We start from the raw sequence: 16980 nt of genomic DNA, 5'->3' as shown, positions 1-16980 counted from the left end.
AGGCCTCTCGGTAACAGTAACGAACCAAGAGAAAAACAAGACCACTCCATAATCATGTCTGAACACAGACAGAAATAGAAGCATTATCCAAGCCACAAAATACCAAACATCCCCCTCTCTCAGCTAATATGAGTGACTGCTGCTTTAGCTTCACTGCATTCTTCTCATCTTAAAGATAATAAAGGGGCCAGCCCGATGGCTCAAGCAGTTGGAGCTCCGTGCTCCTAACTCCGAAGTCTTCTGATTCGATTTCCACATGGGCCAGTGGGCTCTCAACCACAATGTTGCCCGTTCAACTCCTCGAATCCTGCAAGAGATGCAGCTAAGATTGAACATGGCACCTTGAGCTGAGCTGTTGCTGAGCTCCCAAATGGCTCAGTTGGTTGGAGCATGTCTTCTCAACCACAAGGTTGCCAGTTGGACTCCCGCAAGGGATGGTGGGCTGCGCCCCCTGCAACTAGCAACGGCAACTGGACCTGGAGCTGAGCTGCGCCCTTCACAACTAAGACTGAAAGGACAACAACTTGAAGCTGAACGGCACCCTCCACAACTAAGACTGAAAGGATAATAACTTGACTTGGAAAAAAGTCCTGGAAGTACACACTGTTCCCCAATAAAGTCCTGTTCCCCATCCCCAATAAAAAATCTTTAAAAAAAAAGATAATACAGAATTGCTCCCACTTCCTGACAGTACCCAATCCAAAGCAAATCCCAACTTTCTTGAACCCTTCCCTAAATCACATAACACAAGCCCAAATTCTATAAGCCTTTTCTAACACCCTTTTTTTACTGAGACATTGCAACATTCCCCATGGCTGCATCTTCCTCAGTGCAGTTGGTCAATAAACCCAACTTTGTTCAACCACAGGTGCATACTTGATGGCCTTTGGCTGAAGTGCATTGATACATGCCAAACATGTTCCCACCTCAAGGCCTTTGCATGTGCTGTCTGCTCAGTCCAGACCTTGCTTCTTCTGGAATCGGCATGGCTCCTCTTATGTGGGTCTGTTCAAATGTCAATTCTTCAGAGAGGCCTTCTCTCCTCACTCCCTTAAAATAGTCTCTGTATTGATAGGATTGCCATAACAAATAACACAGACTGGGTGGCGTAAACAACAGAAATTTATTTCTTCACAGTCCAAAGGCTAGGAGTACAAGATCAAGGTGCTGGCAGGGTTGGTTTCCTTCTAAGGCCTCTCTGCTTGGCTTGCTGATGGCCATGTTCTCTCTGTGTCCTCACACAGTTGTCTCCCTGTCTGTGTTGTCTGTGTTCTAATCTCTTTTTATAAGGACACTAATCGTACTGGATTTGGGCCCACCAAAATTTTAACTTCATTACATCATTTTAACTTAAGTACCTCCTTAAGGCTCTATCTCCAAATAAGCCTAAGGTACGAGGGTTAGGGCTTCAACATATGAATTTTGGGGAACACAATTCAACCCATAGAAGTCTCTATCCCCATCTCTTTCACACCACTCTCCACCCCTCCAAAGCAGTTGTCTGCTGTTTTTTCAGTCATTTACTTGTTTACTATCTGTTTTCCCTCAAGGCAAAGACAATATTGCTCAGCAAATATTCTAATGGGCTTCTGTACATTTCCCAGCCCCTCCTGCAGTTAGGTGGGGCTATGTGATTACTTCTAGTCAATGGCCTGCAATCATAAGTAATGTAACTCTGTCCCAGGCCAAAGCATGTAATCATCACTATCCTCCCTTCTCTTGCCGTAGCAGCTAATGTTGTTGCTGATGGTACAGTCTTCATAATCCATGGCATTTGAAGGGACTCTGTGGAGTAGATCTCTCCACCAACCCTCACTGGACATGTAGCACAAGGAAAAAGAAAATTGTGTTAAGCCACTGATATTCCAGAATTCTTTTGTTACACAGCATAACCTCGCTTATACTGATTAAAACGTCTCCACTAGAATGTAAGCTCCATGAGGACAGGGACTTAGCAAGTGAGTAAGAAATAATTATTTGTGGAGTGCATGAATGTGTCAGGCACAAGAAGTCCCCCTGCTGAGTCCAAATTACTCTAATAAAAGGTAGATCAAGAGATGAAACTGATTCCAGAGTCTGGGGCTGAAACCTTGGCCACATTCTAATTATCCTAACCACAGTCTTATTCCAAACCCAGACTGTGCCAAGAATTTGACATGAATAATCTCTTGAAAGCTTTATAACCACCATAGTTTGTGAGGGAGAGTGCTAATGTCCCTATTTGACAGATGGGGGAACCGAGGTTTAGAAGTTTGAGCACTTGCCTAAGGTCATGCAGTGCCCATCATAATCCTGGAATGAGTAGTTTTTGCCCTCTGTGGATACTGTGGAAGACATGGTTGGTTACACCAAATAAGTATTCTCTTCTACGTCTTTTATGCATACACAGCCCTGATTTTGTTTAGGTCTTCTCTGACTTCTTTAGTCAGAGAAAATTGTACTTCCCCAGTCCCAGAGAGCCACTTCTGATTGGCTTAAGCCAATCATGAAAACTTCCTTTCCTTTCAGGGATTGCTTTGGATCTGCACATGGGAACTAATCCTGGCCAATGAAACTTTAGGAGAGGTCTGATGAGAAGATTTTGGAAATGGTTTTAACTTTATGATGTAAAAGAATAGTCATTGTAGTAGATGTTAGCTGTGGTAATTATTACTAACTGCCATTTGCCAAATACTTTAGGGACATATAGAATTCCGTTTCCTTTGTTGGATTAGTGAATTGGTGATGCTTTATAACTGTTTCTAGCCAATGGTTTGTGAACAAGTGACGTGTCATTTAAGGCCAGAGCATTTAATTGTACGCATAAAATACAATAAGAGCTCTCTTTCTTCCTCCTCTGGCATGAAATTGGAAATGTTAGAGATGGCAGTTGCTCCATCATTCTGGATCCCTGGTGATTATAATGCTAACCCACAATGGACATGGTACATAGGTAAGACATAAACCTTTGTCTTTGTAAGCCATTGAGATTTGGGGGAAATTTATTACTGTATAGTAGCAAATAGCCTATCTTGAGTAATACAGAAATCAGTATAAGGAGTGGGGTGCTGCTATAATTAAAAACGCATGGCATTGGTTTAGACACAGAGTAAAGGGAACAAGGAAACTTATTTGAAACTAGAAGAATGGAGACTGTTGCCTGAGATACCTTGTAAGGCAGGTACAGTATTTAATAAACTTGCAGTTTTAGGGGAAGTAGTTGAAATACGGAACATTAGGAGTGAATGTTGGCTAGAGTTGGCCAATAATTGGGAAGGCCTAATTGGGAGCCCAACTAGAACTCAGCTTTTGTCAGGATAAAATCAAGGGTATATCACTAATTAAATAATTACTGACTATTGTTAAAATCTCCAAATGAATTAAGATACTCTGCGAAAATCCTTAAGTTACTCCCAGGTAGACAAAATGGCTCAGTGAATGAGAGATGGAGAATATGACTCTCCATGGATGCCTGATAAACTTCAAGGTGCTTGCAGTGATGGGGTGGGGGGTGGGGTGGTCGGAAAGGGAGAAAGAGATAGCAGTGGGAGGGGAACATCTTGAACAGAACTGTGAATGTGGTTTTCTTGCACAAGGAGTTGACTGGAGGCTTTTCAGAATCCATAATTCCCAAACTTTGGGAGACAGCAAGCAGGCTGAGAAAGTGCCAAGGAGCTCACATGTTCTAACGCCACTTCAGAAGTAGCCAAGGCAGACAATGGAAAAGGAGATGCCTCCCTGGAGGGTGGAGACATGAGCCACTGAGAACATAGGTTTGGGAAGCCCCTCCCCCAAGAAGCTGATTTGGTGCTAATTAAGGAATTCTCCCCATCTACAAGATAGGAGGCCTTTGCAGTATCTTATCACAGGATTTTTAAAATGGTGCAGCCCAGTGATTTCTGTGTGTTTGCCCTTCTTCTCCTTCCTGATGTACATGAAGCCATTTTTCCCATTCCACCGTTATCTATTGGGTATGTGGACGACAAAGAATTTAGCTTCTTTGTTCACTTGTTCTGACTTAGGTTCACTCATTCTGTTTCCTGCCCAGCTCTTGTGGACATTTGAGGTTTTGGCCCTATAACCTACACCCAGCTGTTTGATGGCATGAACTGAATTGTACTCCTAGAAATGCAGTGGACCAAGGCATTCCACTGCCCAGGGCTGATGCCTGAGTTCTGTGGGTGACTTCACAATGCCCAGGGTCGTTCCAAGCCTCCTTCTCGGGCGACAGAGCAGTAGTCTCGGGCGACAATGCTGAGTACATTATTGCTGCTTAGCCTCTCTCTCCCCACTTTGTGGACCCAGATATTAATCAGCTGTACCTACAAGAGTGTCTGCCAGCGGGCCCTCCTCTCGGGCAATGATGTTGCCCTGCAGTGTGACGATCCAAAGGCAGTCTGGTACTTCTCTTCCATTCTGGAGGAGGATCCCTTGCTGGTCTCCTCAATGCCTAACACAAGGAAACTGCCTGGGGGCAGCCTCCAACTGACCAACCCTCAGCCCTCCCAGACAGGCCTCTATCGCTGCCAGGACAGTGACAGTGCCCTCATAGTGGAGTATGAGCTTGATTTTCAGGATGTCACCACGCTGCATGTTACACACAAAGATCTGGGCCAAAAGCCCCTTCAGAATGAGACTCTGGGGCTGGGTAGCAGTGTACTCATCTTCACCCACTGGGAGCCCTGGCAGGACTGTAACCGCTGTGGGGAGCCAGGTGAGCGCAAACGCCTGGGGTACTGCCACATTGAGGAGCCCCTGGAGAAACCCATGCCCTGTTGGCTCTATCTGAGAGGGGAGAACGTACGATACAGCCGCATGCGGCCTGAGCTGCAGGTAGAAGCCTGCCATGTACCTTGCGACCACTTCAAGGAAACCGACCAGCCATTCTTCGTCTTTGACATTTACCAGCTGGGCAAGTTGACCAACAACATGTGGCTCACCTGCCCCTTGGCTTCCATCTACAGGTGAATGATCCAGGGCGTCAGCCCAGCCTTTGACCCTCACCCAGGCTTTATTTCCTGTGCGCACCTGGGACCGGAGTTTATCTTCTAGTGGAAAAGCAGGTTCTGTCTCCCAGCCCATAAGCCTTCATGGTCAGTCTATGCAGTGAGGGATCTCTTCACTGGCTTGTTCAGATGTTCATTCATCTGGAATTGCCTGGTGCCCCTTCTGAACCAGGCCCTATATGGGTGGTAATGTGGACACAGTGGTGACCAATAGAGACCTACTCCCTGCTCTCACAGGCTCCTGATAGTACAGGGGAGACCAAATATAAAAACCTAGGGACCAAGACACTCTGTCTCATGCTCATGTCAACATAGACACTAGTGTGGTTTCTGTCTCCTCATTGAGCTCTGACTGATTCAATTTGTCTATCCATCCTTGCACCAATGTCACAGTGTTTTAATTATTATGCCTTCATAATAAGTCATGATATCTGGCAGTATATGTCTTCCTTTGTTGTAATGCCCATATAATGTTTTGATAGCAGGCATCATAGAAGTGTAGAAGTGTTCCATCTTTTTCTATTTCTGGAAAGGTTTTGAAAGATTTGATGTCATTTCTTAATTGTTAAGAAATGCGTGGAAGAATTCACTAGTAAAGCTTTCTGGGCTTTGTAGGTTTTTTTGTGCATAGGTTTTTAATTACAGATTCAATTTCTTTAATAGTAAGTATAGAACTGTTTAGATTTTTTTTCATGTGCCACTGTTGCTGAGTTTTCAGTGAATTTATCTATTTCATCTAAATTTTCAGAAGTTTTGGGCAAAAGTTGTTTATAATACACTCTCATTATCTTTTTATGCTTCTAAGATTGGGAATAATGTCTCATTTTTCATTATTGATATTAGTTATTTAGGTCCTCTTCCGTTTTTCTTGATTAGTCTTGTTAGGGCTTTATCAATCTCATACATCTTTTTTAAAAAACAACTTTTGGGGTTTTTTATTTTTGTTTTTTTATTTGGTGTTTTTAAATTGTACTTTTGTTTTTTATCTGATTTCTGGTATTTGAAATGCTTGCTAAACTCTTTAGTTTTTATCCTTTTCCCCCCAAAGTATATATTTAGGCTGTAAGTTTCCCCCTAATCACAACTTACCTGCATCCCATGGGTTTTGATATGTTACATTTTCATCTCTAGTCAGTTAAAAATATTTTCTATTTTTCAATTGTGATTTCTCTTTTGATCCATTGGTTATTTAGACATTTCATTATATCATTTTCAAATATCTGAGGATGTTCTTATTATTTTTTTATCATATGTATCCAGCTTAATTCTACTGGTGAAAAATGTGATTAAATTCTTTTAACATTTATGGCCTAGAATATGGTCAATTTTAGCAAATATTTCATATGAATGTGAAAAGAATGTATATTCTAAAGTTGAGTACAGTGTTCTATATATTTAAATTAGGTCAAATTTATATCATATTGTTCAAATCTTCTATATTTCTACTAAATTTTTGTTTGCGTATTCCATTGTGGATTTGTCTATTTCAACCTTTGGCACTATTATGTTTTGCTTTATATACTTTTAGGTTCATACAAACTTAGGATCTTTATATCTTTCTACTGAATTGACCATTTTATAAAATGTCTCTTGTAATCTCTAGTAATACTTTTGGCCCTCATGTCTACTTTTTGTTATAAGTATGGCTACTGTACCAGTTTTTTTTTGGTTACTGTTTGCATGATATTTTTCCATGTTTTTACTTTCAACTTTCAATATTTTTTATTTAAAGTGAGTTTCTTTTAAGCAGCATATATTTAGATGTTTGTTTTTCATATTAAGTCTGAAAATCTTTGTCTTTTAATTGGAATATTTAGTTCATTTACATTGAATGTACTTACTAATATAGTTGGGTTTAAATCTACCATATTCCTATTTGCTTCCTACTTGTTCTGTCTCTTCTTTGGTTCTTTTGTCTTTTCCTGCTTTTGGATTTACCAGTTTTTAATTATTCCATTCCCTCTTCTGTTAGCTTATTAGATATGCATTCTTTTATCATTTGCTCAAGAGATTACATTAATTCTCACTCATTAGAATACAATATGAATTTGTACTTGTACATTTCCTTGACAATGCAGAGACCTTATAATATTTTAGCTCCATTTATTCTCCTTTCATCTGTTGTGTTCTTGTTATCAAGTATTTTTTTAATGGTTTTTAAAATTAGTTTCAGGTGTACAAAACAACATAGTGATTAGACATTTACAAACCTCACAAAATGATAACCCCAACAAGTCTACTACCCATCTCACACTATACATAGTTATTACAATACCATTGACTATATTCCCTGTATTGTACTTTATATTCTGTGACTATACATTTATTAAGATTATAGTTGACATTCAATATTATATGTTTCAGCTGTACAGCATAGTGATTAGGCATTTATATAATTTATGAAGTGATTCCCTCCAATAACTCTCTCATCTGACACTATACATAGTTTTTACAATATTATTGACTATATTTTCCATACTGTATTTCACATCCCTGTGACTATTTTGTAACTGCCCATTTGTACTTTCTAATCCCTTCACTTTTCCCACCCATGCTCCCAACACCCTCACTTCTAGCAACCATCATTCGTTCTCTGTATCTATGAGTCTATTTCTGTTTTGTTTGTTTGTTTATTCTGTTCTTTAGATTCCACATATAAGTGAGATCATATGGTATTTGTCTTTCTCAGTCTGACTTATTTCACTTAGCGTAATACCCTCTGGGTCCATCCATACTTTTGCAAATGGTAACATTTCATTCTTTTTTATGGCAGAGTAATACTCCATTGTGGCCAATTGTCCATTGATGGGCATTTCAATTCCATATCTTGGCTATTGTGAATAGCGCTGCAGTAAACATAGGGATGAATATATTTTTTCTAATTAGTGTTTTGGATTTCTTTGGAAAATACTCAGGAGTGGAATTGCTGGGTAGTTCTATTTTTAATTATTTGAGGAACCTCCATACTGTTTTCCATAGTGGCTGTACCAATTTGCAATCCCACCAACAGTACACAAGTGTTCCCTTTTCTCCACATCCTCGCCAAGACTTGTTGTTTGTTAATTTATTGATGGCCATTCTGACAAGAGTGAAGTGGTATCTCATTGTGGTTTTTATATGCATTTTTATGATGATGAGTGATGTTGAGCATCTTTTTATATGTCTCTTGGCCACCTATGTGTCCTCTTTGGAGAGATAGCTATTCGGGTCCTCTGCCCATTTTTTAATTGGAGTGTTTGGGTTTTAGGTGTTGAGTAATATGAGTTTTTTTACATATAAATTTTGGATATTAACCCCTTTCAGATGTATCATTAGCAAATAACTTCTCCCATTCAGTAGGATGTCTTTTTGTTTTGTTGATGGTTTCCTTTGAAGTGAAAAAAGTTTTTAATTTGATATAGGCCCATTTGTTTATTATTTCTTTTGTTTCCCTTGCTTGAGGGGATATATCAGTGAAAATATCACTAAGAGTAATGTCTGAGAGTTTACTTCCCATATTTTCTTCTAGGATTTTTATGATTTTGGGTCTTACATTTAAGACTTTAATCTATTTTGAGTTTATTTTTGTATATGACATAAGAAGATGGTCCAGTTTCTGTTTTTTTGTTTTTTGCATGTGTCTGTCCAGTTTTCCCAGCACAATTTATTGAATAGACTATCTTTACTCCAATGTAAATTCTTGCTTACTTTGCCATAGATTAAGTGATCATTTAGGCATGGAATTATTTCTGGGCTCTCTATTCTGTTCCATTGATCTATGTGTCTGTTTTTATGCCAATACCATGCTGTTTTGATCACTATGTCCTTGTAGTAGAGTTGATATCAGGTAGCGTGATACCTCTAGTTTTGTTCTTCTTTCTGTGGTTATTTGTGGTCTTTTATAGTTCCATATAAATTTTGGGATTATTTGTTCTAGTTGTGTGAAATGCCATTGGTATTTTGATAGGGATTGGATTGAATCTATAGATTGCTTTGGGTGGTATGGACATTTTCACTATATTAATTCTCCCTGTCCATGTGCATTGTATATGTTTCCATTTGCTTGTATCTTCTTTAATTTCTCTCTTCAAGATTTATAATCTTTTGAGTACCAGTTTTTTGCTTCCTTGGTTAGGTTTATTTCTAGGTTTTTTTGTTGGTGGTGATGGTGGTGATTTTTTGATGCAATTGTAAATGGGAGTGTTTTCTTAATTTCTCTTTCTGACATTTTGTTATTGGTGTATAAAATGCAACTGATTTCTGAATATTAATTTTGTATCCTGCTACTTGTCTAAATTCATTTATCAGTTCTAATAGTTTTTTGGTGGAATCTGTAGAGTTCTCTTTATATAATATCATATCATCTGCAAATAATGACTATTTTACTTTCTCCTTTCCACTTTGGATGTCTTTCATTTCTTTTTCTTATCTGATTGCTGTGACTAGAACTTCCAGCACTATGTTAAATAAAAGTAGTGAAAGTGGGCTTCCTTGTCTTGTTCCTAATCTGAAGGGGGATGCTTTTAGCTTTTCCCCATTGAGTATGATATTAGCTGTGGGTTTGTAATATATGGCCTTTATTATGTTGAGTTATGTTTCCTCTATTCCCATTTTGCTGAGAGTTTTTATCATAAATGGATGCTGGATTTTGTCAAATGTTTTTTCTGCATCTATTTATATGACCATATGATTTTTATTATTCATTTTGTTTATGTGGTGTACAACATTAATTGATTTGAAGATATTGAACCAACCTTGTATACTAGGAATGGTTATCAGGTATCTTTATTTCATGTATATTTTAAACCCTATGAGACATTATTTTAAAACACTCTCAATATTAATTTAGTTTTACCCACATTTTACTCTTCTGGGGCTTTTCATTCCTGCACCACCTCGCTTCCATTTGGGATTGTTTTCCTGCTGCCTGGAGAATTCTCTTTAGTATCACTTTTGGTGTGCTCTGCTGTGGTGAATTCTGTTTTAATCTGAAAATATCTTTATTTTTCCCCTCATCTTTGAAGGATATTTTCATTACAGTATACAGACTTTTATATAGAGAGTTCTAGATTGGCAGTCATTTTCTTTTAGTGCTTTGAAAATGTCATTCCATTGTCTTTCAGCTTCCATTTCTTCTTTTAAAAAGTTAATGTAGGGTCTTATGATTGTTGCTTTGAAAGTAATGTATCTTTTTCTCCCCTGGACATTTTTAAGATTTCCTCTTTGATTTTCAAGAATGTTTTCTTATGAAGTGCCTATATGTGGTTTTCTTTGTGTTTATCCTGTATGGAGTTTGAAGACCTTCTTGAATTTGTGGCTTGATGTCTTTCATCAGTCTTGGAAAGTTTTCATTCAGCATCTCTTCAAATATTGCTTATGCTCCTGTCTCTCATTTTCATCTAGGTCTCTATTTACATGAATGCTAGAACTTTTCACTGTGTCTCATAAGTCTCTTACACTCTTTTCTGTATTTTCCTATCTTTATCCTTTACATGCTTCAGTATAGATATTTTCTATGGACCTATCTTTCATTTTCCTAATCCTTTCTTCTGTTGTGTTTAATAGATTGTTACCCTTTCTAGTGAATTCTTAATTTCACACCTTTTATTTTTTACTTCTATTATTTCCATTTGATTCTTCAATATAGATTCCAAATCCTCATCTTGTCATGTCTTAGACATATTAATCATGTTATCTTAAAGAAAATAGCATTTGCTATCTTCAAGAGTGTTGGTTTGGTATAAGCTACTGAATTATAGCAATAAGCAGAAATCCTACCCACATTATTTATAGACTGGCAGGGTATATGGATTCTTGTATGAAATCTCTTAGATTTTACATATTGAGTGTGCTCATTTAAATATATAAAAACACCTTATGAGACCAATGAAAACATTTCTTCAGCCAGTTTGTGACTTCTCACCTAGATAAAATGAAAATTAGAAGTGGGCTTTCCCACAGTCTCTTCATAGCCCTGCTCTCCTCTTTAGAAAAGATTCTCTGGGATGAGGTGAAAGACAGAGATGGAGGGAGATAAAAGGGAAACAACAGGGGTATAGACGTTAATGTGTCTTAGATATAAGGACTTTATAAGACACACAAATCTAGATGGTTTTGTAGACCTGAGAGGAGAGAGAATGTGAGAGCAGAGGGGATCTGCCACTCTTGGGGTGGCAGCAAGATACCATAAAAGAAACAGTTCCAGAGTCTAAGCATACAGCTTATGCCAAATACAGCCTGTAGAGGTCCCTGCATGGGGCAGCAGCATGGCTAAGAGAGCCCCCAGCCTTAAGGAGCCAGGTAAAGAAGAAGGCAGAATGTCTTAGCAAAGACTAGGTGAACTCAGATCTGACCCACTCACCATTCTTCCCCTTGTCCACTCCTCCTTAGTTACTCTGGCCTCCACACCCTTTAAATATACTAACCAGGCAGCCATATCAGCATCTGAACTTCTCCTGGGCATAGAAGGCTGTGATATGTCTTATGAAGAAAATATATGTGTTAGATTAGTTTTGTTCAGAAATGAGTTAAAGTGATGTTGGCTACAAGTTCAATGTTAATGAATCAACAATATATAGTAAATAAGATGTAAACCAAGGTCGTGTGTTGATCAGTTGACAAAAAAATTTATGACCGAAGGCATGTAGGACCCTAACCCTGTATTTCTCCTAAGAGCAGTGTTTCAGTATTTGCTAGCTGAGCAACTTTCTAGAAAAGTAATTGCTGTGCATAACAAGAATCTACTGTATCTGACATTATATATTGTATATTTATTATCTGTCTCTTCCACTAGAAGGTAACAGGCTTTGTCTAATCTGTTCACTGCTGTGATTAGAATAACAGCCGGCACATGGTCGGCATTCAGTAAACATGTGTGAAATGAATGAATGAAGGCAGATCAAGCCTGCACAGTAACTATTTTTAATTTTAAGGCTAAGAAGGAGTTTAGGAAAGGGTTTGGGAAGCAACCAACTGAGAAAAAATATTTATAGTTGAAATGAATTGAGCCATGCAGATATCTATGGGAAGAGCTAGGGACCAGCATGTGCACAGGTCCTGAGGCAGGATCCCTTTGCTTGCCTGCTGTATTCTGGGGACAGTGTGAGGCCAGCATGGCTGGAGAGAAGAGGTTGGGGTGGGGATGGGTAAGAGGTCAGAGTCATAAGCAGAGGCTTTATTTACCTCCACCCCCAGCATTGAAAAGTGTGCCCAGAACCTAGTAGGTGTTTGGGCACCTACAAAATGTGTTGAATATTCCCATGTGACACTTCAATGCCAAAGCATGGGGATGGTAGAGAAAATCCTGAATAGACAGATTAAGTTTGTCCACCAGAGTGGAAGGCTTGGAAGAGAAGTGAAATACGGTTGTTAACTTGTCCCCAAACAAATAGGGAACATGACTTTACACACGCATGGGGTGAACTGCAGTTCAGTTCATTCTGCTGCCCGGGTTGAAGCCTGAGTTTCAGGGGTGACCTCACAATGACCAGGGTGATGCCTGACCCACAGCCACAGTCCCAGTCCACCATGCTGACCACGCTGTGGCTGCTGCTGAGCTTTGCTGTCCCAGTGCTGGGGCTCTATGTTTCTGTCAGATGTCCCCATGGGAAGCAATGCCAACGGGCCCTACTTTCCAACAATGATGTCTTTCTTCACTGCAACTCCTTTGGGGCACAGTGGCATTACTTCTTCCTGCAAGATGAGACCAACTGGTACAGCCACCCTCCCACTGTTTCAAATATAGAAATAATGCCTGAAGGCAGCATTCTCATTAAAAGTCCATTACCATCCCAGACGGGCATCTACAACTGCCGGGACAAGAATGGCATCCAAGTGGTGCAGTATGAGATTGACTTCCAGGACGTCAGCACCCTGCACATTACACACAGAGGCTTGGGCCAAAAGCCCCTGCAGAATGAGACCCTGAGTCTGGGTGGCAAGGAGATCATCTTTACCTACTGGGAGCCATGGCAGGACTGTAACCGCTGTGGGAAGCCGGGTGAGCGCAAACGCCTAGGGTACTGCTACATCCAGGAACCCCTGGAGAAACCCTTGCCCTGCTGGTTCTACCTGGGAGATTCTAGGCTGTGGTCCAGCCGCATGCGGCCTGAGATGCAGGTGGAAGCCTGCAACGTCCAGTGCAAAACATCCCTTGGGACAGACATCATTTTTGACAACTTCGAGCTCAGTGAGGAGTCAGGATCTGCGTGGCTCACCTGCCCCCTAGGATCCATCTACAGGTGATAGAAGCGGGCACCAGCCCTGCCCTAGGCTTCTAGCCAGGCTCTCCCAGTCTGGGAGCCTTTGTGGTTAATCTGTGCTGAGAGGGAGGGGTTCTTTGCAGCTCAGCCCCACAGGCTCTCTACACTGGCTTCTTCAGATACTTTAGCAAGAATGCCCTAGTGCCCACATATTATTGCATCACAGAGGTATAAGAAAGACAGCTAACACTCAGGGAGGGCTCAGCTGACTGGCCCTGCCCTGGGCGATGCTGTGGATATGGTGTTCATCAGACTTGCGCCCTCAGGAAGTCCCCAGCCCAGCAAGCAGACAATCCAAGGTGGTCAGGGCAGGGATAGGAGAAGCCCAGGTGAGTGGTGGGGCTGTGCTGGGGGAAGACTGGGAAGCTGTGGGGCTCTGAGGCCTCTGACCCATCTGGGTGGGTCAACAGGCTCTGGGGGGAGAGGACAGTGTCTCGGGCATGCCCATCAAGGCTTGCCTCCTGGAGCTCCCACTCATGTTCTTAGCTTTCTGCCCGGAGCCCCTGGAAAGTTTCCCCATGTGCCGCCTCTTCTCCAATCCACCCAACCCTACCCTGGTTATAAGCACTACAACCGCTCATGCTGCTCCCCTTTCCTGGGGGTCCAGTCCCTGGGCAAACTCTCTTCATGGACCACATCATCTCCCATCCCACCTCCCTGGCCCCAGGAGCTGTGGACTCCAAGGAGGTCCATTTACAGATGGGGAAACGAGCTTGGAGGGATGCAGTCCTTCCCCAGGGAAACCTGTGGTGGGAGGTGGCAGCAAAGACCCTTAATCTCACATACACCAGGGGGTCCCCATGCCCTCCTTTTCTAAGTGCCAGCGGCAGCCTTTCCCTTGCAAGGAGGGAGCCCTCACAACCTCTTGGGGCCTCTGCAGCTATAGGCTTTGTGGAATCTGGCCTCACCACCTCCATCTGGTCTTCTTTTCCTTGTTTATTCCAGCTGTAACTTCTGTTCTGTTTTTCTCATTCTGTATCATTTTGTCTCCTTCCCATCCTTTCTTCCTCCTCCTTTAAGTATAAAAAGTAACACCTAAAAAAAAGAAAAAAAAAGTGACACCTGCTCCCTAAAAAATGCCACCATTTAGAAGTGCAGGAAAGTGCATGTGACCCCTCCTCCCATCCAGACTGGGACACCTACTCCAGGTCATTTGCTAGACAAGGAGTTCCTGAGTGCCAGTCATTGGAAACCTGAGACAAGAATCAAGAGAGGTCACCGAGGCTTCAAGAATTTCCCATGTCTCTAGGGAGCTGAGTGGAGTGGTGCTTCTTGTGAAGTTTCTGTTTCAAGTTTCGGGTTCAGCCAGGCCCAGGTTCCAATCCCAGCTCTGCCACTTTCCTGCTGTGGGCCTGTGGCATCTCTCTGGGCCTTAGTTTCCCCATCTGTAGAATAGGGGTTGTATTAGTTTGCTAGGGCTGCCATAATAAAGTACCACAAATGGAGTGGCTTAAAACAATAAGTATTTATTCTCCTATAATTCTGGAGGCTAGAATTCCAAAATCATGGTGTCAACAGGGCCCTGTGCTATCTGAGATGCTGCTTCTAGTGGTGGCTGGCAGTCCTGGGCCTTCCTAGGCTTAGAGGCTTCCTCTCTCCTCCTCCATCACCACTTTGCATTCTCCCTGTGTGTCTGCATGTCTGTGTCTTTTATAAGGACATGGATCATACTGGATTTGGGGCTCACCCTACTGCAGTCTGACCTCATCTTAACTATTACATCTACAATGATGCTATTTCTGAATAAGGTCACATTCTGAGGTCCAATTGGAGCATAAATTTGGGGAAGACACTATCCAACTCAGTATAGCGTCTTGCTGGCCCTGACTTCATGGGGTACTTGTGATGTTTAAGGGGACAAATGACTGGAAAGACACATACAACAGTGTCTGACAAGCAGTTCCACCCTGATAGGTGTTAGTTATCGCTTGTATGATAATTGGCCTTGTCAAAGGAGCCTGTTGAGTGTCCCCTCTGTTCCTCAGCCATGATGGGCATGTTATATACCTGATTCACTTACTCACTTTCCACATTATTCACTTACCACTGAGTGTTTATAAGTCAAGCACTGTTCTAGGTATCTGGGATGCCATACAGAACAAAACTGAAAAAGATTCCTGCCCTCGTGGAGCACTAAAGGAATCACATGAATAAAATATACAATATTTTAGACAGTGATAAGGGCAGGGATGGGGGATGGGACTGGGCAAGGCGAAAGGTCCCATAAGAAGGGCAGGGAAGGTGTCGCTGAGAAGGTGCCATTTCAGCCAAGACTAAGGAGGTGAGGGAGCTGCGTGCACTGAGGGCAAGCGTTCTAGGCAGAGGGAGCAGCCAGGGTGAAGGCCCTGAGGCAGCACTGTGCCCCGCATGTTGGAGGAACTTCTAGGGGGTCAGTGTGGCTGGGGCAGAGGGAATGAGGGGGAGACTGGAGGACATGAGGCCCAGCAGGTAAAGGGGGACACAAATTACTGAGAGAGCACTCTTACGAATCCCTCCAAATAACTCTCTGCGGTAAGTATAATTGCTACACCTCCAGTGTTCAGATGGGGAAATGGAGGCTCAGAGGGCTGCAAGCATTTGGCTAGGTAGCCCGCTCAGTAGGGAGCAGGGCTCCGAGAATTCCCAGCCGTCGTGCCCCCACCTCCCCTTGCTCACTGCTATGTCGTGCTTTTTGGATGGGGTGCTGCTTACTGTTCTCCAGAGAGGAGGGGGCCACTGCCTCCACCTCCTTCAGACATCTGTCCCCGTTTTCCTTGGGTGCTGCAGCTGGTCTTGTCCTCCTTCGCAGGCCCATCATCTGGGAAGCCAACAACACAGCCCTGACCTGGCAAGGCCAGCTCTCCGGTCAGGATGTGACCACCATCCTGGACCCCTCCAATGGTGGGAGACGACTGCAAGTCTTCCAACCAGCCATTTACACGTGCTTCGTGCAGCAGGAGTTCATGGCTCGATTCAATCCCAAGCCTGGTCTAGATATGCAGGAGATTCTGCAGCAAGAGGAAGCTGGCCAACAGCCGGAGGCAGGACAGGCCCGGAAAGGGAAGGCCGACAATGTCTTCAAGAGGCTGGAGCTGATGTTTCTGGTGGGCACCATCCTGGGCCTGCTTGGGGTGCTGCTGCTCAAGCTCTTCTACCCTTCACGGAGCAAAAGAAGCAAACAAACGCTGCTGGTGAAATAAAGCGAGCCTGCGGTGGCCAGGAAACCCGGCCTTCTGTGCTTTAATTGCCTCAACTGTCCTTTCCATATCCCCTGCCCTGTACCACACTCTGAATGTGTGGGGGCCAAACAGACCTGTGGCCACAGCGAAAGGTGGCTGAGCTCCTCCCTGTTCCAGGTCCTGCTCTGGTAACTCATTAGCAATCTCCATTCCACAGATGAGGAAACTGAGGCAAGACTCTGTCCAGTAATTGGAGGGGGCCTCTAGTTCAAACCCAAGTTGCCTGGCTCAAGCCCTGTATTCCTCCCAGGAAGGAAAGGGGGGGTGAGTGAGAAAATGAGGCCATTTTCTGGGTGAGTCTCTGGGGATGGTAAATCATAGCCACCTCACTCACTGCAGTCTCCCAAGGACGGGCAGAGATGGGGATGGGAGTGGGTAACCCCCAGGGTCCCCCAGATCTGCACTGGGTTCTGCTTTTCCTTGCCCGTCCCTTGCCCCACCCTACCCCAAATATGCCTAGGGCCTTTAGGCATAGCTCCCCACGTCGGAAAGTGTTGCCAAAGTGGTGACAGAGAACAGTGAGACATGGACCACCCT

The 16980-nt window shown here is 42.6% G+C and overlaps 2 protein-coding genes across 2 annotated transcripts; both read left to right on the top strand.

The window, feature by feature from the left end:
* Nucleotides 1-4230: 4230 nt before the first annotated feature.
* Nucleotides 4231-4947, top strand: LOC308489857 (protein FAM187B-like; the record flags this gene model as incomplete). The annotated part of the gene is made up of 1 exon (XM_081031490.1): nucleotides 4231-4947. The coding sequence occupies one exon, from the start codon at nucleotides 4231-4233 to the stop codon at nucleotides 4945-4947; it is 717 nt and encodes a 238-aa protein (XP_080887616.1).
* A 7499-nt stretch (nucleotides 4948-12446) lies between these two features.
* LOC308490076 (protein FAM187B-like) lies at nucleotides 12447-16404 on the top strand (the record flags this gene model as incomplete). The annotated part of the gene is made up of 2 exons (XM_081031834.1): nucleotides 12447-13204; nucleotides 16014-16404. The coding sequence occupies 2 exons, from the start codon at nucleotides 12447-12449 to the stop codon at nucleotides 16402-16404; spliced, it is 1149 nt and encodes a 382-aa protein (XP_080887960.1).
* Between the last annotated feature and the right edge of the window lie 576 nt (nucleotides 16405-16980).

This window comes from Rhinolophus hipposideros (assembly GCF_964194185.1).
Source record: "Rhinolophus hipposideros genome assembly, chromosome: 21".
NCBI lineage: Eukaryota > Metazoa > Chordata > Mammalia > Chiroptera > Rhinolophidae > Rhinolophus > Rhinolophus hipposideros.
This window is presented reverse-complemented; position numbering and strand designations above follow the sequence as displayed.